The sequence below is a fragment of the Mastomys coucha genome, unplaced genomic scaffold (assembly GCF_008632895.1).
Source record: "Mastomys coucha isolate ucsf_1 unplaced genomic scaffold, UCSF_Mcou_1 pScaffold21, whole genome shotgun sequence".
Classification (NCBI taxonomy): Eukaryota; Metazoa; Chordata; class Mammalia; order Rodentia; family Muridae; genus Mastomys; species Mastomys coucha.
In genome coordinates, this window is record NW_022196904.1 from 38,180,973 (window position 1) to 38,205,990 (window position 25,018).

Genomic DNA, 25,018 nt, shown 5'->3' on the forward strand with positions numbered 1-25,018 from the left:
GATATGGTTTTGTTTCCTTTGAAGTGATAGGAGCAGGCTTTTTGATTTAGCTACCCTTTAAAGGTACACTTAGAACTTACCTAATACTCAGTATACTGCAAAACAGAGGCAAGAACAGGAAGTGAATAATGTTTGGAGAAAAAAAAAATGAATGAAGGGCTGGCTTCTAAGGTAGCCATCCAATAAAAAGTTCTGGTTAGGGATTTTGTGAAGATGAAACAGTTGGAGAGGCCCACGTTTATAAATGGAGATGATGTGACAGGAAAGGGCATTTGGTAAGGGTAAAAGGGAGGTCAAGGTTCATCTCAGCCTAGAGCCAGTATATATTCTAGACCCAAACTCTAAAGATGAACCAAAGACAAAAGAAACAGAGGAAGGGTGGGAAGGGGCCACATGGACACCAGCTCAATAACGGCAAGAAAGGTGGTACGAGTGCCACACAAACAACAGAACTCAAGAGGAAGCAAGAGACTAGTATTTCAGGTGGATGGCGGGATGCAAAGGTAAACGGAACGTGGTCCTTGTTTTCTGCTGGAGACCTGGAGGAGTGGTCCAAACAGCCACATGCAAAAGGAAGGAAAGGCCCAGAAATACTGAACGGCATGGAACCTTCTCCAGTTTGCCATGAATGACGCGCGCATCCTAGGCAGATGAGGCTGCATGCATTGGCAGACCTGAATCCAGAGAGTCTGGACTTCACCCAGGACGGAAATCATTGGAAATCGACAGCATCCCTGTAACTATTAACCTGAATACCTACTGTGTGCAGAGTGATGGGGACACAGGGGTAAACAAGGCCAACCACAGTCCTGGAGACATCCTAAGACCCTAATCCTAAGCACATGGATGAGGTTGCAGGTTGTACTTGGACTCCTTTTGAAGCCAGAGCCAAGGCTTTCTCTCTTCCATATTCTTTAATAGTCTTCCTTAAGAGCAGGTTTCCAGGAAGTGTTCCTTAGAGAAATTCATACTTTATTTATTTATTTATTTATTTATTTATTTATTTGGTTTTTCAAGACAGGGTTTCTCTGTGTAGCCCTGGCTGTCCTGGAACTCACTCTGTAGATCAGATTGGCCTCAAACTCAGAAACTTGCCTGCCTCTGCCTCCCAAGTGGGGATTAAAGGCGTGAGCCACCACTGCTGGGTGTGAGAAATTCATATTTTTTGATACAAAGTTTTTGTTTTTGTTTTATGTTTGAGAGTGTTGTGAGTTTAGTTAGATTTTTTGTTTTTTGATTGTTTGTTTTGTTTTTTCACTGCTAAGGATTGAATCTAGGGTCTTCTACATGTTAGGCAAGGATTCTTACTACCAAGCTTCATCTCCAATCCAGTTTTCTTTCTTTTCTAAGGCTATTAAACAAACAAAAGACTATGACCAAATTTTTATTTTTAGTCTTGGCTTTGGCAATGAGGCGAGGATAGCTAGGTGAGGTCAGAGTAGAGACCATGGCTTACTGACTCGAGCGCTGTCAATGGGGTGAAGCAGTAGATAATGAGGGTCCAAGCCAGAGAAACACTGGAGAGACAGAAGTAGCTTTAGCCCTTGGCCAGCCAACTCTTGTGCAGCCCATTCAAACCCCTTCAAACACTCCCTGCCTGATTTTCATTCTAAAATTCTATGAGATTTACTTTCACCCTGGGACAACCAGATAGTGGGTCAGCTCCAGGGTGACCTCAGGCAAGGCCTGGGCCAGTCACACTGCTGCAAGGAATACTAGAGACAAGTAAGATAGCAGAGGCTTTAAATTAGTACTGACACGTTTCCTCTGCTGCTGAGAAAGCAACCCAGAGACACCCTGAGTACAGACACTGATGGCTCGGCTCCCTCAACAGGAGTCACACTGTCTGAACCTGAGAGGAAACTAAGTGGAGATTAAAGCACCTCTGGCTCCATTGCTTTCACTGAGTCTTATTCTAAGAAGCACTCCCATAAGATGTAGGATTGTGCCTACAATCTCAAGTGAGTAAGACACATACTTATAACAAAACCTGTATCTGAAACACACAGTGGCTTGGACCCAATAGTGGCCCCATTTTATTTGCATCTTTCCAAAATCCTATGGGCAAGGTAAATACCATAGTTACTTTGTAGACAAGAGAACTAAGGCTGAGAAAGGCTTGAACAGACACAAAGCTACATAATTGATAGAGGAAAGAAAGCCCAACCTGGGTCTTGTTCCACATTCAAGACTCTGTGTATCAGACCTCACCCCCAACTCCAGCCAGTGCAATGCCTTTTCATGAGTTAATGTGCCAGCATTTACAAGTTTGTCCTTGTCCTAGCTTTCTTCCTCAGAAGATGTTGTCCGAAGCCCGGAAGGAGCCACCTGGTCTACCTACCACCTAGTAAAGACAAAGACAGGCTGTTGAGGAACAAAATAAGAAGGAGTAGAAAGGAAGGGGTTCAAGCCCCATTCTACCAACCACTTTGTGAATAAGCGTGAGCTTTCTCTCAGCCCAGCCATTTCCTCAGCTCTAGAATGGTGATGGCCTTGCTACCATTTAGCACTAATAATGCCGTTGTTGAGCTCTCATTTCCAGAGAGCCACTAGACTGTGCTAGATGAACCCACTCTAGCATAAGGTCACTTGGTCCCTTCTGGTGACTTCAATTGAGCTCATGCCTTAAGCTCCTCACGCCAGGAAATAATTTGGTGTTTGGTCTAACCAAGACCATCTAAGCCACCCACCATGAGCTCCTACTCTTGTTGGCACACATCTACCAACTACATACATTGTTTTCCTGACTAGCCCTAATTATATAAAGATAAACAAGACCATGCCTTTTCTCAAAGAACTCCAAGTTTAATTTAAGGATAGACATGCTAATTAATTACTATGTCATTAGTAAGTACTACATAGCAGAACTGGTATCAACTTCATCCTTTATTTGTAAATTCTCAGGGCCTTGAATTGTACCTGACCCAGCAGGATATGATCAACATTGTTGGAATAAAGAAATAAAACAAGCCATACAGCAGGATCTCAAAGGGTACAGTTTGCCAGAGGCACTCTGTTCTCTACCTCAAAGCTTCTGTCTTCATGTCCCCCTTTGTTCTACAGCTAGGCTGAAAGAACATCTCTCCTCCTTTCAGGAACTAACCCTTTCACACTGATCTTCAGTCTCATATCCATGATGGCTGGGCTCCAACTTCTCCTCCCCGTCATACACCTCTGTCTCTCTGCTCCTTTATCTCCTACAAGGGGCACAGCCACCTTCACCCTCCACCACCATCACCCACCAACTCCTGTAGCTTCACCCATCACCAAATCCAGTGGCCTTTACCTCTTACCCAGCCTCCCTGACCGCCCCAGCCTCCTGGACACTGCCGTGACACTGTCCCCTCTCCTGTCAATAAGCAGTCTGTCTGGCTGCTGTTCTTCCTCTGCTCGCCTTCAAACGCAAGGCCTTGCCAAGATTCCCCTGCTACTTACATTAGCTCCCTTGAGAACTAATTGAACGTCAAGACTTCCAATTCAGGAAGCCTTTCCAGGCACCAGCCCTACTCCAACCCTGCAGCATCCAACAAAACCACAGGGACTGTAATGTCAGGAAAGAAAAGGTCCCCATGGACATGGGGTAGGACAAACATATTTTCATCCTCAGACTCTCCATACCTTCTGTCACGGTGTGCCTGTCCTGCTTGACCCTGCTGCTCACTCACAAGCTCCCAAAACAGGAACTGTTCCACTCCCCCGCTCCCCACCTGCTAATGTGGTGTTCAGAGACAGGCATGCCTAAGCATCTGCTGGGTTAAGAAGAAAAACCAAAGGTGAACGGATGCAAGTTCTTGATGAATCATGAAGTACCGACAGACTATGAGCCTCTTCATTGGAAACCCCGGCTGTGACCTGCATGCAGCACAGGGCAAAGCCCCTGGCTGCTGGCTCTGCAAGCTGCTGGGTGACTGAGAACTTGCGGATGTGGGAATGCCCTTTGACTTCCTGGGGTAGAAGAGCACAGTCTAGAGGAAAGGAGGGGCAATGAGGGACACACACCCCTAAAACTATTTCTTCCATTCATTTCTCCTCTCTTCCATCAGTGAACACCCACTGCTCTAGGTAGCTTTAACAGCCAGCCTGACACAGCTTAGAGTCAGGAGAGGTGAAAACCTTGAATAAGGAACTGCCTAAATCAGATTAGCCAGTGAGCATGTCTGTGAGGGAATGCCTTGACAGAGAAGGGCCCAGTCTCCTGGAGGCAGCACCAACAGCACCGACAGCACCAGCATAGGCAGGTGGTTCTACACTATCTGTATAAAGAAGTAAGCTGAGCATGAACCCACATGAGTCAACAAGGAGCCACCCTCCATGGTTTCTGCTGTACCTTCCTGGAGAGGGAATTCCCTGGTAAAGAATAATACTGCAGAATAGCAAACGTCCCTGTCTTCAGGTTCCTGCCTTATTTCCTTCAGTGATAGATGATGGCCTAGAAGTGTGAGATGAAATAACCCTTTCTTCCCATGATGCCCCCAAGTTGCTTTTGGTTTAAGTGTTTTATCACAGCATCAGACAGGAAACTAGGATATCCGCCAAGCACGTCAAAGATACTAGGGAATATTCTAGATACCAAGACAGCAACTTTCTTTTACTTATTTATTTACATTACAAATGTTGCTCCCTCTCCCAGTCTCTCACTCACTGAGGCACTCCCCCTAACCCCCATCTCCTTCTCTTCAAAGAAGGTATATCAAGTCTTTTCCAGATTAGGTGCACTGAGGCCAGACAGGACAGCCATGGAGACTGAGCTGCCTGTCTGCTACATGTGTGCTGAGGGGCCTCGTTCCAGCTTCTGTATGCTCTTTAGCTGATGGCCCAGAGACTGCAACTTTCAACATGAGAGACAAGGCCTTTGCTCACCTAGACCTCACATTCTAGTGAAAAGAACAAGATGCTAAGGAAAACATAAGGAGTTGCTTCATCAGGCCACCCCCAGCATGGCTCGGCTGTCTGGTGGCTTTCTCTCCTGCACGTTCTCTTGGGCAGATCCACAGCTGTGCAGATTGCACTATCTCCCCCTGCTATGATACAGCGCCCACGTGCTAGCTTCTAATCACAACAGAACATGCTTTGGGTGGTTGTGGCCTCGAGAAGGACTCTAAAGACCATGCTCTGGGAAGATTTAGGGCTGCTGGGTCTCCAAAGCCAAAGACCTCAGGCTCCTCTGGCAACAACATTGATGCTTAGGGGTTCCTGCCAGAGAGCCACTTGGCCATGTTTTTTTTCCTGGTTGTGTTCAATTCTGTCAGAGCCCTCCGGACTCAGCTGATTGCTGGTGGTAGATTTCTGTGTTATTTAGGGCACCGAAGTCCCACAGTCTTGACACAAACTTAAAATTAGAAATGCATTAAATATAGGAAAGGAGGAAGGTCATTCAGGAAAGGCAGCCTTCGGGGAGAGCTGCAGGACAAAGACACCCTGGAAACTTCCAGGTTCATTAATGGGTTTTACACAGCATTCAAATGGTATTTCTCCTTCAGAAATAACACGGTAGAAAGTGTAGGGGACCGGCTCAATCCTCAGCCAGTGCGGCCGAGTGAGTGACTCGGCAAACTAAAAATAGCTCCTTTCCCACTCGTTCTGACAGATTTCACTTCGACCCTGTGCACAGGTTGATCCTCTGCAGCTTTTGTCCTGCAGCAAAATGAGGGCTGGCGACCCTTGAGATTCACCGTGACCCCATCTTTGACCCAAGTCTTGTCTAATTCCACGGCTTCTGCTCCCGGGGCTGTGTGTGTGCACACACGTGCATGTGTGCACCGAGAGTCGGTGCTCCTCAACCAAACGTGGGCAGAATTTAAACCAGGAACATGACTCAGGGATGAGACTGCAGGCTGAGCCCAGGCAAGCCCACAGAAACACTGACAATCAGGTCACTTGTCTTGGCTCTTCTCCTACCTCCTAGCAAGCCTCTTTGGGCCCCAGTGTTCTTGATTGTAAATGGAAATAATCATTCCTCTCGAGGCCTATTTCACAGCACCATACTAGGATCAAATGAGACAATGTATGAACGAATGTGCTTTGTCTTTGCTACTGTGTCGGGGAATGGGACAGGCCAGACAGGCAGCACACTGGGAAGCTAGGCTCAGGCACAGGAAGGCTCAAGCAGTGTGGCTCACCTTAACTCACACTCACCTTGGCACACAGTATCCTTGCTATACACCAACCTGGTTTTAAGAGCATGGGTCAAACAGCAGTTCCTTTTTGCTAGTGTCCTCAGAATTATCATCCCGTCTTCTCCACTTCCTTGTATCTACCTCACTTCTCAGCCCGTGGTGCCATGTTTACTCAGGTACTAGAAGCTCTTTGAACACCAATGCTTATGGAGTTGACAAGGGAAAGGACAAGATGTCAAAGTCCAGAAAAAGTAAACATCGGAGCAGGAAGGTGGAACACTATGCACAAAAAAACAGCAGAGGGAGGCTGACCAGGAATCCAGAACAGCAGGGCCCCTGAGGTCTGCACAGGGAGAACAACAAACCACCACAGGCAAAAGAGCCAGAGCCAAACTGCAAGCTCTTGGTAGACCAGGAAGAGAGAGGAGGTATCAGAGGACAGAGCAGGTGCCCTTCTAAAGTCAGCCCTGGCAACAGGGCATCATCTCTAGTCCTTCAGTCTACCTGGACCAGAAACAAAGACAGAGACAAAGCAAGCCAATCAATCAGTTCTGAGGCCCTGAACTTCTAAACTAACTAGCATTTCCAGGCTGTCAGGGAATCAGGCTGTGGCTTGGAATTTGTGACCTGGGCTTCAAAACTGAGGAACACCAGGGGCCAGAGTCACCATGAGCTTCAGCAATATCTCAGCCAAGAAATAAGAATGAGAGATGAGACTCTTAGTTCTACAAAACCTCTCAGAATCATCTGGCCCAACCCACATCCTAGCGAACTAAGAACACGGGAGGAAAGAGGCTTACCCAAATTCATGTCAGAGAAAAATCAGAGCCTGGTATTATCAAAGACAAGCCAGGCTATCAACTCCAGCTGCCTTGGAATTTCAGAGAGCCCCCTGTACACCCACCGAGTGAGCCCAGGTAGTTCTTGACAATTGTGAAATGCAGGATTGCACTTCGGGGGTGCATGTCAGAGCCAGTGCCCATGGGGAATGTGCAACAGCTCCCTTGGAGCTTAGGAAGCAAAAGATCACTGAGATGAGTGCTCCCAGTCATGAGCAACAAATTTGGCCACATGTTCTGTGCTCACATGTGTGTGGACATGAGTCCTGATCACTGTGTAACCCCAAGAATTGCCCAAAGGGGGCTAAAGAGAAGCCAAATGTGAAAACCGATAGTGCAGGAGACACACAGCCATCAACACTGTGGGGATGTTACAGACCACCCCGGCTGTAACCTCAAGTAAACTCTATCCCCAGATGAGACATGGCTCACAATAAAAGAATCAAGACTCTCGGGACATTAGAGACTCTGCCACCCAGACCTCAGGAGCTTTCGTGAAGGAAAGGGCACATGTTAGAAGGGAGGCGCTTCACCTGAAGAGAAGGGATGGGAGTGTTGCTGGCGCCTGGAGTCCTGGCCCACTTTTAGCTCCTCTCTCAGAACTTTGTGCTCTTATTGACAAAGCTTTAAGTAACACGCGCACATGGGTTCATTATGAAGATGGAAGTGCATCTGCCAAGCATCCAGCACAGCCCAGGAGAATCTCTAACAACTTTGTATTCATTCGTCCTTCTTGTTCACCTGAAGAAAGGTGATAATGTAGTTCAGCTCCACCTCCTGTGTGTTTCCTCCTGATGGGGCTCTTATTCTAGAGCCTTTTCTGCAGATGTCCTAAGGCCTCATCACAGACAGCTCATTCCCTCCTTTTCTTGTGCCTTAGACATGAAAGGCAATTTATAGAAATTAAAGGCAGAGGTCAGTTGTGTGTGCCACACTCAGGTCCCTGAAGTTCAGGAATTATCAGCTTACTCCAAGGTGTTCATGCCTCCCCTATACCCCTACATCCCCACCTACTTCCAGCCCCTGCCATAGTAGCATCTAGCTTAGTATGGCCCTTGTCTTCTCCAAGGCAAATTCACGCAAAACCTACAAGCTTATGGCAGCCTACCAGCCTTATTCTTCCTAGGCTTCTGACAAAGAGACGCTAAAGAAGTCAGACATGGGCATCAACAGAAAACAATGCCCAACACAGTTTACTAGCATGTGGCAGCCTGGAGTCTAAACCTGCAAAGAGACCTGAGGATGCAAATCAGCCCCAGAGGCTGGAGCAGGGAAGGAAAAGAGCTCCAAATGCAGCTACTGGGAGGAGGAAGATCCAAACCCACTCCTCATCTTGCTAAAAGTCACACCTGTTGGGCCTGGTGGGGCAGGCCTATAATCTCAGCTCCGTAAGAGGCCAAGGCAGAAAGATCATGAATTCAAGGCCTGTCTAGGTCACTAAGTGAATTCAAGGCCAGTCAGGGCAACTTAGTGAGAACCTATCTAAAAAACAAAGTGAAAGAGAGGACTGAAGACACAGCTCAGCTGTAGAGTGCCTTCCTAGCACATGCAAGCACAAAGCCCTGGGTTCAACCCTGGTACTTGCACCCAGTCATGCCACTGCAGGTTTACAGGGCACATGTGTGTACTGTCTGTGTCTGCAGCAGTGTGACATGCTGGGCCAACACAGGTCATTGGATGCTTCTTGCAGAAGACAATGTAACCAACTGTTACTAAATCCCCACTGCCCAAGAGAACTGTGCATGCTACCCTCACCACCACCCCATGTAATGTGCAAAGGCTACCTTAGGAGTATGACCCACATCCTGCCGACAGAGCCAAACAGAGCAATGGATGAGGCTCTTGTGCCTCTGCTACTATGCCATCCAAAGTTTCAAATGACACAGAGAGGACGGGAATGCTAAAGACAATTACACTATTACACAATTATACATTAGGCTCTCTGCAACTGAACTCACTACACAGAAGAGATTAATACTCCGTTCTTTCAATCGTGCATTAGCAGAGCCAAACGGAACCAAGAGGAATGCAGAAGACATCATAAAGACACTCATGGCTGCTGCCCTTGAACCCATCGCCAAGAGTCTAAAAGAAGCAGATGGACAGGCTCTCGCTGCTTAGTTCAGTAGCAGTGATATAAATAAATAAATAAATAAATAAAGTAAAAATATGCATGTCAGAGCACATGATGGAAGCTGGAGGACAGCTTAAGGGAGTCGCTTCTCTCCTTCCATTCTGTTGGTTCCAGGGATAAAACTCAGGTCAACAGGCTTGGTGGCAGGCTTCTTTACCTGCAGAGCCATCTCGCTGGCTCTCTGCAGTCATTTTGCATGTTCATTTTAAGGCCAAGAGGAAATAAAACAGCACTTGTGATAAACAAAGGCTGAAACAAATCACAAACACTACCTCTGACCTTTTACAAGTATGAGCTCCTGCATATGCAAAAAGAATAGACTTTAGTTGGGGTAGGAGGTTAGAAGCAGGCTTATTATCATTGTTGTGTACATACTGCCTTTGTGGCACAGAGGAAGGACTCGGGAGAATGACGGTTAGGACAGGAAATGGAAACAGACATCCTACATTCAGGGAAGGAGGTAGCCAGGTGGCCCTGGGGAAGGGAAGCCCTCCAGGTGTGGAGAGGGTTGTAATTAGCCTCTTGCTAATTACAGAAGTCTCACAAGCTTATTAATTTTTCTGACAGACTTTGAATGAAGACTGAATTCCTTCATTAAACTAACTCTAGCTCAGAGACATGGCTCCTGACATCCGTTCTTCTAAAAGCCCTAGCCTTTCTTTAAGAACAAACAAAAAAACTCAGTGAAGTAAAATTCAGTGACAGAAACATACACCCTGGAGAAATTAAGACTCCTGCCTTAAACGGAGAACTTCAGGTCATTTCAGAGAACCACGGGGACTTGAATAAGCAAGTGGGCCACAATGTTTTCTTCACTGGAAAATATAAACAGAGGTGCAGAATACTTAGCTCATTATTAAACGCCTTCTAGATTGGGTTACAGCCCCCACATCCCCACGTTATTACCTCATGAGGGCTCCATGCCCTGGCCAATTTAACTGTTAGCAGCCCCCATATGTTTTCCGCACATCTTCACCCAGTATGACTCTGTTCAGGTTGTTACGCTCCTGGAAGTCCAAATGCTTCCGTCCCATCCATCCCTCACGGCACACCTCAAAGCCATGCCATTCTCAAAACCCAAGTCAATCTTTCCACCAACTGAGTTCAAGCTTTCACTCCTGCCAGTGGATCTGGAATACTGGCCTCTAAACTGCCCCAAATGAGTTACACAGTCTGCCTTAGGCTAATAGGCAGGTGGGTAACCAAGAGCCAGCTTTTCTATCATGGTAAACCATTAGCTTCTTGTGATGGAGGACCCCTTCAGACTCCTGTATAAACATACCATGACTCAGACTGGTATATAAGAAGCCCTCAGGAAACACTTCACTGTGAGACAGGGAAGGCAGCACACTGCATCTGCAGGAAGTCGCCACTTACCTCCGCTGCTCCCGTCAGGCAATGCAGAGGTGAAGGCACACTGTTCTGCGGCCTCTGGAAGGTGAGCACTGAGTCCTGCTCTACAGGCTTCTGAGCTTGAGGAGACTCCAACCTCCTCCCTAGCTGACCATAGTCTGCTCGACCCCAGGTAAACACCTTGCCAGTTTCTGCAAACAAGATGTGAATGAAGGTTATGTTCTCCAGATGTGCCCTCAAGGGCAACAACAGTGACTAGTAAAATTGTGACTGTTTACTTCGTTATGTTCCAATGAAGGACATGAGCATTGGCTTTGAGGGGGAGGGAGGAATGGCTCAGATTCCTTGCCCTGTAACCTTATGAGAACCTTAGTTCAGATCCCCAGAACTTATGCAGAGCCAGATGAGGTAGTTCACATTTCTATCCCCCCACGGAGAGATAAGAGGCAGAAACGGGAGAATGCTCAGAAGTCTAAAGCCTAGGCATACACAGCAGTAAACAAGGTACTCTCTCTCTCAAACAAGGTAGAAGACAAGGCCCTCCTGAGACTGTTCTGTGACTACCACACACACACACACACACACACACACACGAGCCCACACCCTCACAAACATGCATGTGTGCACACATAGAAATTTTTAAAAAGAAAAGAAGCATGAGTCTTCATACAGTGGGACTTGAGGTTTGGAGAAGCTAAAAGACTCCCCCAAGAAAAAGCAAGAAGAGCAGAGCCAGGACCCGAGGACAGTCTCGGGTCTATGACACTCTTGCCTAGAGATGACATCATCATGGGTAAATGCCAACCTTGCTGGTGACTCGCCCACTCTCTCCCAGTCCCACCACCCTGTCCTCCTGCTTCGTCCAGATGCCTGGGCTCAACTCTCCTCCCTCCTATGCAATCCAGAGGCTTTGCAGCCTGAGTGAAGTTTCACCCCTCACATCTCCCAGAGCTTTCTCCCAACTCTATGCTGGGTTCTTGTTTGCCCTCCTGGTAACATAAGGAGTCCTCCTTTACCCAAAGGAGCAGTCCTGACAGTCCAAGTGTGGCTGTGTGCTAGAAGAAAGGGAGCTAGTGGGGAAAATTGTAAAATGCTGTTTGGAGCCAGAGATGCATTCAGTTCCCCAGCACCATGTGGGAAGACAGCCAGTGCTGCAGATGACAGAAGAAAATGAGGTTTGGAAACGGAGCAATGGCCTTTCGTTCCCCAGATAAGAGAGATGTTGCCAAATCCATTCACTTCTACCAAGCACTGCCTTCATTATTCTAACATCCGATGAGGCATAGATTATTAACAGATTCTCTGCAGTAAATATGCATAACCATGTGCGCCATGTAAATTCTTGATCTGTGTTTATTTCAACAAAGAAAAACTCTTGCTTAAGAAACAAAACACCAAGTAATGCATATTAAATCCAAGACAAAGCTACTATGTTTGGTATCAAAGCTTCATCTGGCCCCACACGAAACATATGGCTTCCCATGTCAGTTAAGAAACAGCCGGGATGAAGGGGGAAATGTCAGAAGACCATAAACATATGGGGCTCTGCAGAGATACATTTCTAGGTTCAGCCTGCTGGTAGACACTGAGGCAGATATACAGAAATCCAGCTTCCAGGCTTCCTAGGAGAGGCAACTGTGCTGGTTTGAACAGGAATGGCCCTCACAGGCTCACATATTTGAACCCTTGGTCACCAGGGAATGGCCTATTAGGAGGTGTGGGCTTGTTGGAATAGGTGTGGCCTTGTTAGAAGAAATCTGTCACCGGGGGTGGGCTTTGGAGTTTCAGATGCTCAAGCCAAGCCCAGTGTCTCTCTCTTCCTGCTGTCTGCTGATCCATATGTAGAACTCTCTGCTCCTTCTCTGGCACTACATGTGCCTGTGTGCCACCATGCTTCCCACCATGATGATAATGAAATAAACCTCTGAACCTGTAAGCCAGCCCCGATTAAATGTTTCCCCTTTTAGGAGTGGCCTCAGGCATGGCATCTCTTCAAAGCAATAAAACACTAATTAAGACAGGAGCCAAGGCTGTGCAGCCCACAGGGTACTCGGGAAAGGGGGACCCAGAGCACTGGCTCCTGTGTACTCGTGTGCTCTTCCCTTTGCTGCAGCTGCCCTTCCTAACCCGGCAGTTACAGCTCTGCTGAGTCTCGCACATGTACTGCTGACCCTGTGAACCCTTTCCCAGAAAACACTAAACATGGCCCCTTTGTATTCCTCAACAAGAAGCTTAGAGAAGTGACCTGCCCAGGGGTACATGGCTAAGCTGCATCTCTTCAAGTCCATGACTGCATCTGTTATGGCTCACATCACTATATAATCATGAAGCACTCTTCCCTCACTCGTGTGGATTAGACTGAAAATAGTCTGTGCCCGGGATACAAGAACAGCAGATATTGGCCAACTGTCCCTCTACCTAAGCTGGTTAGAATTCACAATCAGACTGCCTTAGCAAGTGAGTTTTGAATATGAAGATGGCGAGTGTGTGTGTGTGTGTGTGTGTGTGTGTGTGTGTGTGCTCACATATACATGTATGCATGTGAAGATGTGTTGCACTCCAGCTTTTTTTTTTTGAGTCAGGGTCTCCCATTGAACCTGGAGCTTGCCAATTTGGCTAGACTGGCTAGCCAGCAAGCCCCCTAGTATCCTCCTATCTCTGCCTCCCCAGGACTGGGATGACAGGAACACAAAATGGTGCCTGGCTTTCTGTGTGTTGGGGAATCAAACTCAGGACCTCACGTGCATAGCAAGCACCTTACTGACGGAGCCATTTCTCTGCCTCAACCACAACCATTGCTCCTTAAACGACTCCAGCATCCCTAAGCTGGGAAGAAGTACCAAACTGAATATCAGCAGGACCACAGAAAGAACCGTGTTGTCATAAACACATACTGAATCCTTTCTTTCAAATCAAGTAAAACTCTTAGAACTTTCTGCTATTGATTATTGATGTCTGAAACAGGCAAGACTGCCAAATTATGGTGCCATCATTATTACATCTCCAATAGCAATTCAGCCATTCTACTTACATAGCACTTTCTTTCCACCTTCAAGGCACTTTACAAAGATTAACTAATTAATCTTCATACCCTCTGGGGAAGCCATAGACATTCTAGAAGAGACAAGGCCAGAAATCAGGCCAACTCAACATGATGTTCAGCCTTCAGCCTCAAACCTAAGCTTAGTACAACCTCCTGTGAGTCTGTTTACACTAAAAACACTATACAAGACAGGGCTTGGGAAGGAAGGAGCAGATGCTTCTCTTAAAGGGACAGTAAAGAGCAGCCTTCTAGGAAGAAAGCAACATCCTAAGGCACTTGCCCAGTGAAGCCTTATGGCTGTGACATAGACTACTAAGACAATGAAATGACTTGAGAAGTTAAATAGCTCAATCAAATTCAAACAGCAGGTGATAGGACCAAGGTTTAAACCATGGTGCCGGAAGAGATGGCTCAGTGGTTAGAAGTACTTGGTTCCTAGCACCCACATCAGGCTAGCACTCACAACCACCTATAAATCCAGATCTAAAGGATCTAATGCTCTCTTCTGACCTCCAGAGGAATCTGCACCATATAACACATGCACACACATACACACACACACACACACACACACACACACACCACACTCTGCCTGTCTTCTGCCCCCGAGTCCGATGGCCTCTACAACAACGTGACCTCCACGTGTGAGGAAGCAGTGCCCTGCTCTGTATGCCCCACAGTGACTCTCCAGCAGGATCCAGCAGAAGGCCACACAGAACTCAGTACTCCAGCTGCATTCAACACATAGACTATGACTTTATGTCACCTGGAGTTAAAGAAAATAATCTACGTTCAAAATAAATTCATTAATGCACAGCAGATAGATGTGTCCCCTAAGCTGTCAAGTACAAGAAGATTTAGATCACAGTTAAGAAATGAACCTTTTCCGTGGAGTAAAGAATTACGCATTACTGTGATTAAAAAATAGACATATTAATGTCATCTAGAAAGTATAGTTATGTGTCTACAGATAAATGATAAATGAGTGAGAAATGCCAAAACAGCTCAAAATGAAGTCAGCAAGTGAAATCTAGTTTAAATGTATGGCCATGTAAGAATCCACATGGAAAAGACACAGAACCACAGCACTGAATGAAGTCTTGGCACACAAGAAACAGCAGGGGCGGTGAGGGCATTAAGTATCACAGAGAGCATCCAGGAAGGATACCATTCAAGCTGGAACTGGGAACACCTCTGGTGATGGGACAAATGCCATCTAAGGTAAACTTGTGGGTAAGAAACAAACTTGAGAATGAAGAGGATGTGATAGGTGCAATGCAGATAAATCCACAGGCTCCACGTGGAGCAGGACCATGAAGGAGGTGCCAGGAGGCAGTCCTGCCTCCTTCAGGACTGCCAGGCTCACCTGGGCACAAGGAAAGGCCAGGTGAGGGCCTGGCTCTTGCCACCCCAGTGGTTTCTAAATTCGGTTGCTTGCTGTGATAAGGTTTTCCAGCTAATATATGTACTTTCACTTACTTTATTAAAATGTACATTTGTGTTTCACCATTTATAAATTCTGGCTATGTGTCCTTATTTTAAAATAAACATGATAAGCCCAGGACAGTGGCTGACACCTGTAATTGCAGCCAGGATTGGTTTAAAGTCCAGGCAAAGCTGGGTGGTGGTGGCACACGCCTTTAATCCCAGCACTTGGGAGGCAGAGGCAGGTGGATTTCTGAGTTCGAGGCCAGCCTGGTCTACAGAGTGAGTTCAGGACAGCCAAGGCTACACAGAGAAACCCTGTCTCAAAAAAACCAAAAAAAAAAAAAAAAAAAAAAATAGTCCAGGCAAGCTTTGGTGGGCAACATAAGGAGTTCTAAGCTTGCCTGAGCTACAGAGTGAGACCCTGTATAGAATACATATGTATGCATATGCATATGCATGTACATATATACATGTGCATATAGAGAGAGGGATAAAGACTAGAAAATGTTAGAAAAGAGGTGGTAAGATTCACATCATACCCTGGTCCCTCATGCTCACTGCAAAGGCCGCTGCAACTAGATCTGGGCAGACTGCAGGATTTAAGCAGGTATGGGCCTTCTGAAAAGAATCTCTGGGATGGCAACCCTCTGACAAAGGACTGCCTGTGCCCTGAAGTGACACTTGGCATCTAACACTTCACAGCACCTATAGCACGCTGGGCACTGTGCTAAGCACATTGCCTCTGCACGCTGACTGCAGTGTTTGGTCCTCCACCCAGCTCTGAGAGGGAGGCAGAGATGTACTGATGTGGGCCTGGTGCTGGGCTCAAACCTCAGACGTTAGTAAGAAGAAAGAAACTATCCTAGAAACAAATACACCAGGGCCTCAATGGGGTTGAAGTCATAGCACAAAAAAAAAAAAAAAAAAAAAAAAAAAAAAAAAGGGAAAAGAGAAAAACTGTCAGGGCTTGATCCCACATTGTATGTAAAGGAGAAAGGGAAACTACCACACTGAGATTTCAGCATTTCATACCTAGGAGGGGGTGCGGGAGCCATTAAAAGTAGAAGAAAGTGCAAAGATATAAGAACAAGGGTCTCAGCTATAAAGGTCATGAGAAATTATCTCATTGTCACGTTAGTCAAGTGTCTTAAGACCTTTTGCAAACATTTTATCAAACAGCCAATGACCTTAAGAGGGAAAAAGATAACCAGGTACATAGCTGGAGGGTTAGGGGGCCAGATGGAGTGGTACATGCCTTTTAATCTCAGCACTCGGATGGCAGAGGCAGGCAGTTCTATGAGTCTGAGGCCACTGTGGTCTACATAGTGAGTTCTAGGCCAGCCATGGCTACCTATTGTGATACAGTCTTAAAGCAAAGAAAAAAAGGGACGGGGAGCCCTGTGCAGACAGGTGGGGGTGGTAGAGCTCTGTTGGCACCACCCCACCCTGCCTCACCCCACCCTACCCTAGCATTGTCTCAGCCTTGGTCACAACATGAGCTGTAGCTGCTTCCAGAAGCACTGCAATACAACTGTGCTCCTCAGAAAAAGGCACTTCTTCCAGGGAAGTGGGTCCTGAAGTGACAAGAAAGATGGGTGAAAGTAGCAGCCACATTTTCTTTATAGAGTCTATCTAAAAAGGGAACTGGGGCAGGGGGAAACGGGAGGCCTGGAGAGATGGCTAAGAAGTTAAGAGCACTGACTGCTCTTCCAGAAGTCCTGAGTTCAATTCCCAGCAACCACATAGTGGCTCACAACCATCTGTAATAAGATGGGATGCCCTCTTCTGGTGTGTCTGAAGACAGTGACAGTGTACTCATATACATAAAATAAATAAATCTTTAAAAAAATAAAAATAAATAGGGAACAGACCATCACTGATAATACGAACTCCACATTAGCCAAAGGAATCCCATGGCTCAGGCAGAGGCCAGGCCTCCCAACCTCTCTCTGCATCTTCTCAATTCAAATACCCAGGAAGTTACGAGACCTTCTAGAACGAGCCTATAAGGAAGTCGCTGTCTATCTGTGATGCTCTGATTGTAATTAGCTGTTTACTTTTGAGTGAGTTCATGCTGAGCACTTAGCAGGTAAGGGTGGTCTTTGCTTTTCTGTAAGCAGGACTTTTCCCTGGGCTACATCAAATGAAGATGACAATCTGAGCATTTGCCCACGTTTCCTGACCTCCTCAAAATCACCCAGCTAGCAAGTGGGACAGCATCAGTAATACCAAAGCAAATATTCTGAAGGCACCCACCTCTTGCCATACAGACTGTCACACCTAATCCACAGAAGCACCCAATGAGTAGGCTGACCCTCAAATTTGAGATGAGAAAATAAAAACCCAGGAAGAGGTTTGATCCTAGACTCCGAGCCAGCACCCGTCTTAGCACCAAGAGGATGGGACTCAGTCACCAGGCAACAAAGGCAGCTTTCTTAGTCAAGGTCCTACAGAGGCCACATGGGCCCATCTGACCCTGGCTTCGATGTTCATTTAGGTATACAGCCTCTTCCTCTGGTTATTTAGGGTCCCAAAGACACATAGCTGGGCTAGAGGCACAGAGAACACCAGGCTATGGAGTAATTTTCATTCTTATCCCACATGACAGAGCTCAGAGTCCACAACACAGAGGTAGCTAGTTTGTTTTCACCACTGTCTTTAGCAGTAGTCATGATGGACCAGACTGAGCTGCAGGCCCAACTGCCACACACACACACACACACACACACACACACACACACACACGGTCCCAAACAAAAACAAGAGCAAACCTTCAAATCAGTGGAAGGCCACTGAGAAACCCCCAGTCCCAACTCATTTAGTAGCTGGCCTTCTGGTCTGGTTTGAATGTGTGGTGTCCCCAATACTCGTGTATTTGAACACTTAGTCTCTGTGTATCTTGGGAGGTTGTGAAACTTTGGAAGATTGGACTGAGCTGAAGAAAATAGTCCACTGTGATGTAGGCCTCGAGGATATAACACTGCCTGGCTCTTGGCCAGATCTCTCTGCTTCCTGGTCCACAGAGATGTAACTGCTCTGAAAGCTTCCCACAGTACAGACCCAGCCCCTTCAGCCATCAGGCTGTTCCCCACTGTGATGGGCTTGGCCCCTGAACACTGACACAGAATAAACACTTACTCTGTCCCAAGGGCTGCTCTGAACACAGACAAATTCCCCTCCCTCATAGAGCTCCCACTGCAGTGGAAGAGAGACAAGTAAGCCCACAAAACACACATATGGAGAATTGTTTAATGAACCTCTCAGACATAAATTGGGAACAGAGAACAGGCAGCAGGAGAAGACACAGACCAGCCCCAACTTCTGGCCCCACGCTTGAGCTTCTCTACAGCAAACCACATTTTCTGCCTTCCCTTTCTCTCCCATCCCTCTTCCTCCTCATTTCTTTAAAAAAACTGCTTGTCTAGCTGACATAAACACCGTGAATGTTTATAGGGTATCATATGATGTTTGATACATGTATACATTCCGTAGTGTTCAAATGCCACCTTTCTTTAAGGAAGAACCCTAAACTTGAAAGCCTTGGCCAACCTACACAGAAGCATTGGTTACCCTGCAGGCCCGTGATAAAAGGTAGCACTAAACACTAACACACTTAGCAAAGTCTAAACACAGTATATGTGTTAGAGACATTGTGATTATTAGTCTCAGAAACCAAAAAGCCCATGAGCTCTGTTCTGAAAAACTCAGGTCACCAGGCTTTATGATGTCCTTTCTGGGTCCTTGGGCTTGCTGACTCTTGGGGGTCAAGAGTAGGGGATCCAGCAGGACATGAGCCTGGTGGTCACACCTGGAAGCCACTTAGCACCCTAAGAAATTGTCCTGATTATGGCCAGTGCCTCTGCGGATGTTTCCCAACTCATTCCACATTCAAACACCACAGCTTCTTCCAACACTTTTAGATTCTTATTAATAACACTTTAAAATGTAGATTGCTGCCTAATCTTAGCTGTGTAATTAAAAAAAAAAATAATCTTGCTTCTCTCCCTCCCAACATGAAAGGAAACTATACCCTCAGGGCTTCTGCAGCTAAGAATCACACCCTGAACAAAGCTGGTGGGAGGCTCGAGCTGGGGGAGGGGGCACACAGTGTGATAAGGCAGGATTTTAGAGAAAATGAAGCTGGGGCTAAGGAAGCGGAAGATCCTCTGAGGACACAGGCTGCTCTGGCAGAGCCAGAACCACGACACTAGTCTGCTACACCCCAGTGGACTCCCCACTAACTAGGAAGACAGACTGGAAAAAGGCTTTGGGAAACAGGAATGGAGTCCACGTTTGCTGATTCCACACTGAGAACAGAGCCCTGCTCAGCAGGATAGAGAGCAATGGGCTTGTGATTCTCAAGGGCTCAGGGGGGCAAAGCCCAAAGTTCTTTACCATTAGGCTAGCCTCACAAATCAACAACCAAAAAGGGACCTCAAAGCACTCCTACACAGTCATCCCAGAAAGGAAAGTGTTCCCAAGGTCAAACAGGGCAGATCTAAGAGGAGAAGGACCCGAATTGCCCCGAGTCCCCGCACTCACGGTCCATACACACCTTCAGAGAACTACAGCTCCGTCTCTCCGAGATCCCACCACCTCCCTCGGTCCATTCCCTAGGAGATTCCTGGACTTCTTGGCAGGGAAGCAGGGAGATGAGATCCACGCTTCCCCACTCACTGTCCATCTCCTAGGAATGGCTACCTGGGAGCTTCAGAGACTGAACAATGGAAAGACACACACCCTCCCCTTAATCCTTTCCAAGATCTCCTCTCCATACCTAGGCATACTCCCAGCCCTGGGTATCACCTTCAGTTTTTGTTCATTAGAAATACTTTATCAGCAGTTTCCATCTCTGAAGTTTAAAAAAAAAAATGAGAGAGAAGGAAAGAAAAAAAAGCCAAGAACTGTGCCCAGCTGCCAGGGAGGCCATTGTCTCCACTAATGACAGGGACACACGGTGCCACAGCTGAAGGCTGGAACTGAGAGAGTGCAGGCTGGGAGCAGCCCCCAGGCATGCCTGGGCATGCAGAAAGGAGCTGGTGGTCTGCCAGCAAAACTTTCAGCAGCTGGTGGAGGACACACATCTCTCCCTACAGACCAGCCTGAGGCCTCAGAGACCAGGACAAAGGACAAAGCAGGCTAGAGGTGGAGAGCATTGTACAGCATACCCAGTGTGTGAGGAAACCAGCATCTCACTTCTGAGAACTCAAGAAACTCCCCTAGATACAGTACCTATACCCTCAGCTTCCCCGAAGCAGCTAGCTTTCTGTAAATGAGAGACCTAATCAGGATCTTCCTATGGGGAAGATAATGGTTCTGTCTATTCTTTAAGTGGGTAAAACTCACCAAGGAAAGAGCAGAGAGGGGCAAGAGCCCACCTTGGGATGCTGATTTATGAGCAACAGTGAGACCCCTGTGGATATGACTTCCTGTGGCGCTTCTTTACCTTATTCTAACCCCTGCTCTGAGAAACTGTCCTGGGTTCTCTAAGAGAGATGAGTGTAAAAATGCAGTACACTCCTAACAGCAGGCTCACTGATGGTGTGACATTCTCACATTTCCATACTTCAGGACCCTGCACTGTCAGTGGCTTGGGGACTTGCCACAGCAGGGGCAGCAATGACCATCACCAGTGGGGGGGTCACTGAGAACCCACTGTGTTTAAGGATCTCTAGTAGCCCTGGAGTCTCAGTCATTTCAAAGACTTTGGCTTTGGAGAGGCTGGGATCGAGGCCCACTGTGGAGGCGGTGGGTAGTGTGACAATCACAGGGCTTATCTGGAGGCTCATGGTAGGGCAGCACAGCTTCATCTCAACCAGCTAACTCTACTGCTGCTCTGCTTTCTGCTGCGGTTTGTCCCTCAGGCCCAGAATGAACCCCCTTTAGCAGCGTCCCACCTGCCGAGAACCACCAAACCACGGGTGCAGCCTGTGTAAAATCTGGCCACTGGTTAAGACTACTTCACCTGGCCGTCACCTTTGGTCTCAGCAGAAGCCATCAGCAGCAGAGCTGTGGTGGCCCCTTTAGAGTGGACTTCTCCATGCCTGGGGACTGGGATTGAGGGAGGCACCTGCTGTTCAGTAGCCTTTCTGTCTGTCACAGGCTCAGCTCCAACCAAATCAGCAAGGCCCTGTTACTATGGGCCATCTGCCAGGACCCGGAAACAGCATTGTTACATAAGGGACTGGGATAATGAAGTTTATTAAACTAGATCCTTCCTCCAGAAAGGAGACAAAGCATTCGAAGCCTCTCTGTAAAGGGGCAATGTGGGGAGTAGAGAGGTGCTAGACCAGTGCCTACTGGGGTCTGATCCTGCTTCTGCTGTCCTTTAGCTGTGAGAACACAGGGACAAGCCATCCTTTCCCTATGTCTCTACTTTTTTTTTCTTTTATTGGATAGTTTCCTTATTTACATCTCAAATGTTATCCCCTCTCCAGTTCTCCCTCTGGAAACCCCTATCCCATTTCCCCGGCCCTGCCTCTGTGAGGGTGCTCACCCACCCACCCACCCACTCACCCACTCACTCCCGCCTTCCCTCCCTGGCATATCTCTACACTGGGACATCAAGCCTTCACAAGACCAAAGGCTGCTCCTCGCACTGATGTCCATCAAGGCCATCCTCTGCCACATACGAGGCTGGAGCCATAGGTCCCTCCATGCGTACTCTTTGGTTGGTGGTCCAGTCCAAGATGAGCTAGCATCAAAACTCTGTATTTTCACCAAAATGGCAAATAAATAAATAAACAACAAAACAGAATTCACCCCTGGACAGTGGCAACTGGAAAAGCAGGGTGTGCAGAGAAGAAATAAAAGGTCGGAACTTTCCATCAATCAGGCAGGGAGGCCCAAGTGAAACATAAGGTAAGAATATGGCTGGGGAGTAGAAGTTTAAAGGCTCCTGACTGGTTGCATTTCCCTAGCAACTATGCAGGCCCTTGCACATGCAGCATCTTGTCTGACCCTCACAGTTGTAAAGACAATAGTGACCCTCATATTTAACACTGAGCAAAATGAGACCTAGTAACTAGGATGGGGCTGCTTTCTCAGAACCTCTCTTCCATTCCTCCCAGGTCAGATGGGAATGGCCCCTTATCTGACAACATTTCCATATGAATTAAAGAGATGATGTATGTAAATCCTAGCAAAATGACTTGATAAATGAGGATCTCTTCCTCACACACCCCCATTTCTTCAGAGAGCTACTGAGAAAAGCCCTATCATTTAACTCCCTAAGATGCTTCAAAGGCCCCAGCAAGATGGCTCAGTGGGTAAAAACACCTGCTGCCAAGCCTGATGACATGAGTTCAATCCCAGGGAGTCATACTGCAGAAGGAAAGAACTGACTCCTGAAAATTGACTTTTGATTTCTGCATGTGTCACACATACACACTACTCTCTACCCCCTACAGACACACACACACACACACACACACACACACACACACACACACATCCACATAATAATAAAATGTTTAAAATGAAAGGAAACATGATGGCTTGCTAAGTGACCAGGGAGCTACAAGACTGCAGTCTTAGCCTGGGCCATGGATACTAAGAATTCTCCAACCCTTGGAGGAAAGGGCTACTCTTAGAGTCCAGTGCACCTCACTCTGAGCCAATGGCTGAAACCAGAAGCAGAAAGCAAGTATGAGGCCTGGGCAGAAGAGCCTATAAGAGCCAGCGAGTCAGGGACCTTCCTTGTGCAATTCCTGGTTATCAAACACCCAGTCCCTCATGGAAATCTCTTTAGCAGTGCGTGAGGACCCACTCCACCACACCTGCATGTGTCCAGTGACTTCCCACTTTGCCTGGCCTACACCAAGCAGTGGACACCATGGTGTACTTCCCACTGTAGAGACTGGCTCTCAGTCTTCCTCCTGTTAGGAACACCCAGCCCAACCTCAGCCAATGCAAATGTGTGTGTGTGTGTGTATGTGTGTGTGTGTGAAGGGATGCAAACAGAAACTACAAATAAGTGGACAGCACAACCCTGTGGGGCAGAGAAGTTATGATCATGGCTCTCATTTTACAGGGAGAAAAATGCACGCCCAGAGAGGCTAAATGACTTGTCCTGGGTGCCAGCAACTACAAATTGGAACTTGGAGCTCACCCTTCGGAGCTTCCTAAGGTAAAAAAATCATTCTCAGATTGAAGAAGAGCAGATTCCTCTAAGATTCCTCAAAATGGACCACTGTCCTCTTGGCACACACTGAGACCACTTTAGGGAACTGGCTGTCACTGGTCAGAGCGCTCCAGAGGGACAGGCAAGGTCTCCGAGAAAGGGCAAAGCATGGTGTCCTGTATCAAGAACCTAAAAATGATGACAAAATTACAGCCTGGCCACTTAATGCTCACTTTGAGAGCTCCTGGAACAAATCAATCCTCACCAGGAAAGAGGAGACTTCCTTGAATGGCTCCCAAGCCTCTGCCAGTGACCTCTGAGCCCTTCCCAGGCCATCGAGGAGTCTGAGCAGGGCCAATGGCCTTGCCACAACAATTCTCTTTCCACCATCTTCGGCTTCGATCCTCCCAGCCCTAAGATCTAGGAAACCATGAGATGCTGAATGTCAGCGTCCTCCTAAAATAGGCTGGATTCCTGCCCCTGATGTGATGGCATTAGGAAGTGGGGCCTGGGGAGGTCATGAGGGTGGGGTCTTCATGAACACAATCGGTGTTCTCACCCCTCAGCCCCATCAGGGGCAATGGCTGCCTATGAACTCAGAGAGGAACTGCCAGCACTTTGATAACACTTCCTAGACTCTGGACTGTGGGAAATAAGGTTCTATTATTCCTAAGCCATCTAGTCCACCTAAACTAGACAGATACCTGCTACACACCCAGTGAGGTCGCAGCGAGGGAAAATAACATGGGGAGAAGTGAGACCAAACAGCGGGACGCACAGGTTCACGTTGTTTCTTAAGTAACTGTGATATTTTAGAAAGGCCACTCAACCCTGCTAAGCCCTGGACTGCATCTGGAGTGCAGGGGCAAGGGATCCTAGCTCAGGAGACTATGAGCAAACTGGAACTGGGCAGATGGGCACCTGGCAAACACTGGTCCCCCACTCCAACCTCGGGCGTTACTCTCTGTAGCATGTTTCTAGCAAGATTTTGGAACTAGCTATCTCTTGGGTATTGGGGACTGAAGGATAGCCCCAAACTTCAACTACAACTCGGCCTACTTGAGAAGCCTTGACCTCAAGGAGAACTAATGAGGGGAGGTACTGGTCAAAACAGAGTGTCTTGCCCATGTTGTGTGTAGGTGGGTGGGAATACAGGCAGCCAAAGAAATCTGCATCTGTACTATCCCCACCCTGTTTCTGGCTCAGATCCCAATCTCCAGCTCTCCCATAGGGCAGCCAGCTAAAGAGCCAACTTCAGCTTCTCTCATAAGCAAAGACCAGCAAGGATTTGAGGTCCCTTCAGCTCTGACCTTGCTAATTCTTACTCTGAATGCTGTCCCCCCACACACACACACACACCTTCCTTGTCCCCAAGACTGTCTGCTTGCCCACTGCTGCCATCTGGTGGTAAGCAGACCCTGCTGCCCTTGGCTTTAGGCAAGCACTGGGCATGGCCGTTGGGTGAATGTACCTACTCTAAAGGTGGCTCTTGCTTCGCCACCAGACACACCTTGCACTGTTCCAGGCCACAGATCAATGGGTATCCATTGCCAAACACAAAAACAAAAAAGTAATGCCAGGTTTTTGCCTCTAACAGAGATGACGCACCTGCAGCTGGGAGACTGAGCTCTCTGGGAGGAAGTGGCCCGCCCAAGGTTGCCCAGCTGCCTGACTCCCAGGACAGTACACAATTTCACTTTACCGCAATGTTTAGGGTGAGTGGACACTTGCAGACCAAAACTAAAGTTAGCTCAGGGCTGAGGACACAAAGTCTCCAGAAGGTGGGAACACACTGCCAGGACTTCTTGCAAACCCAGGAAAATAGTTAAGAACCTAAAGAGCATGGGCACCACCTGGAGAGACTCACTGGACCTCGAAGGGCAGGTAGCAAGAACATCTGCAGGAGCTTCCTGAGACAGCTCCAGGACTCCAGCACGAGCTAGGTCTTAATCTACCACAGACATCGATGGGAGAAGACGGGGG

General features: G+C 47.5%; 1 protein-coding gene across 10 annotated transcripts in view; it reads right to left on the reverse strand.

The window, feature by feature from the left end:
- The window catches only part of Sergef (secretion regulating guanine nucleotide exchange factor), a 199,264-nt gene that overhangs the window by 141,569 nt on the left and 32,677 nt on the right, over positions 1-25,018 (reverse strand). For 7 of the 10 annotated variants that reach the window (XR_004123039.1, XR_004123038.1, XR_004123040.1 and 4 more), the window contains one exon: positions 10,467-10,633. The exons of 2 other annotated variants lie outside the window; for them this stretch is intronic. Coding sequence is in view for 5 of the 8 variants with exons in the window: in XM_031386709.1 (XP_031242569.1) it covers positions 10,467-10,633 (167 nt within the window). In the remaining 3 variants the exon portion in view is untranslated. Of the gene's footprint in view, positions 1-9,021; positions 9,905-10,466; positions 10,634-25,018 lie in introns of those variants that run through there. One more of the 10 variants, XM_031386713.1, reaches the window with a different exon arrangement.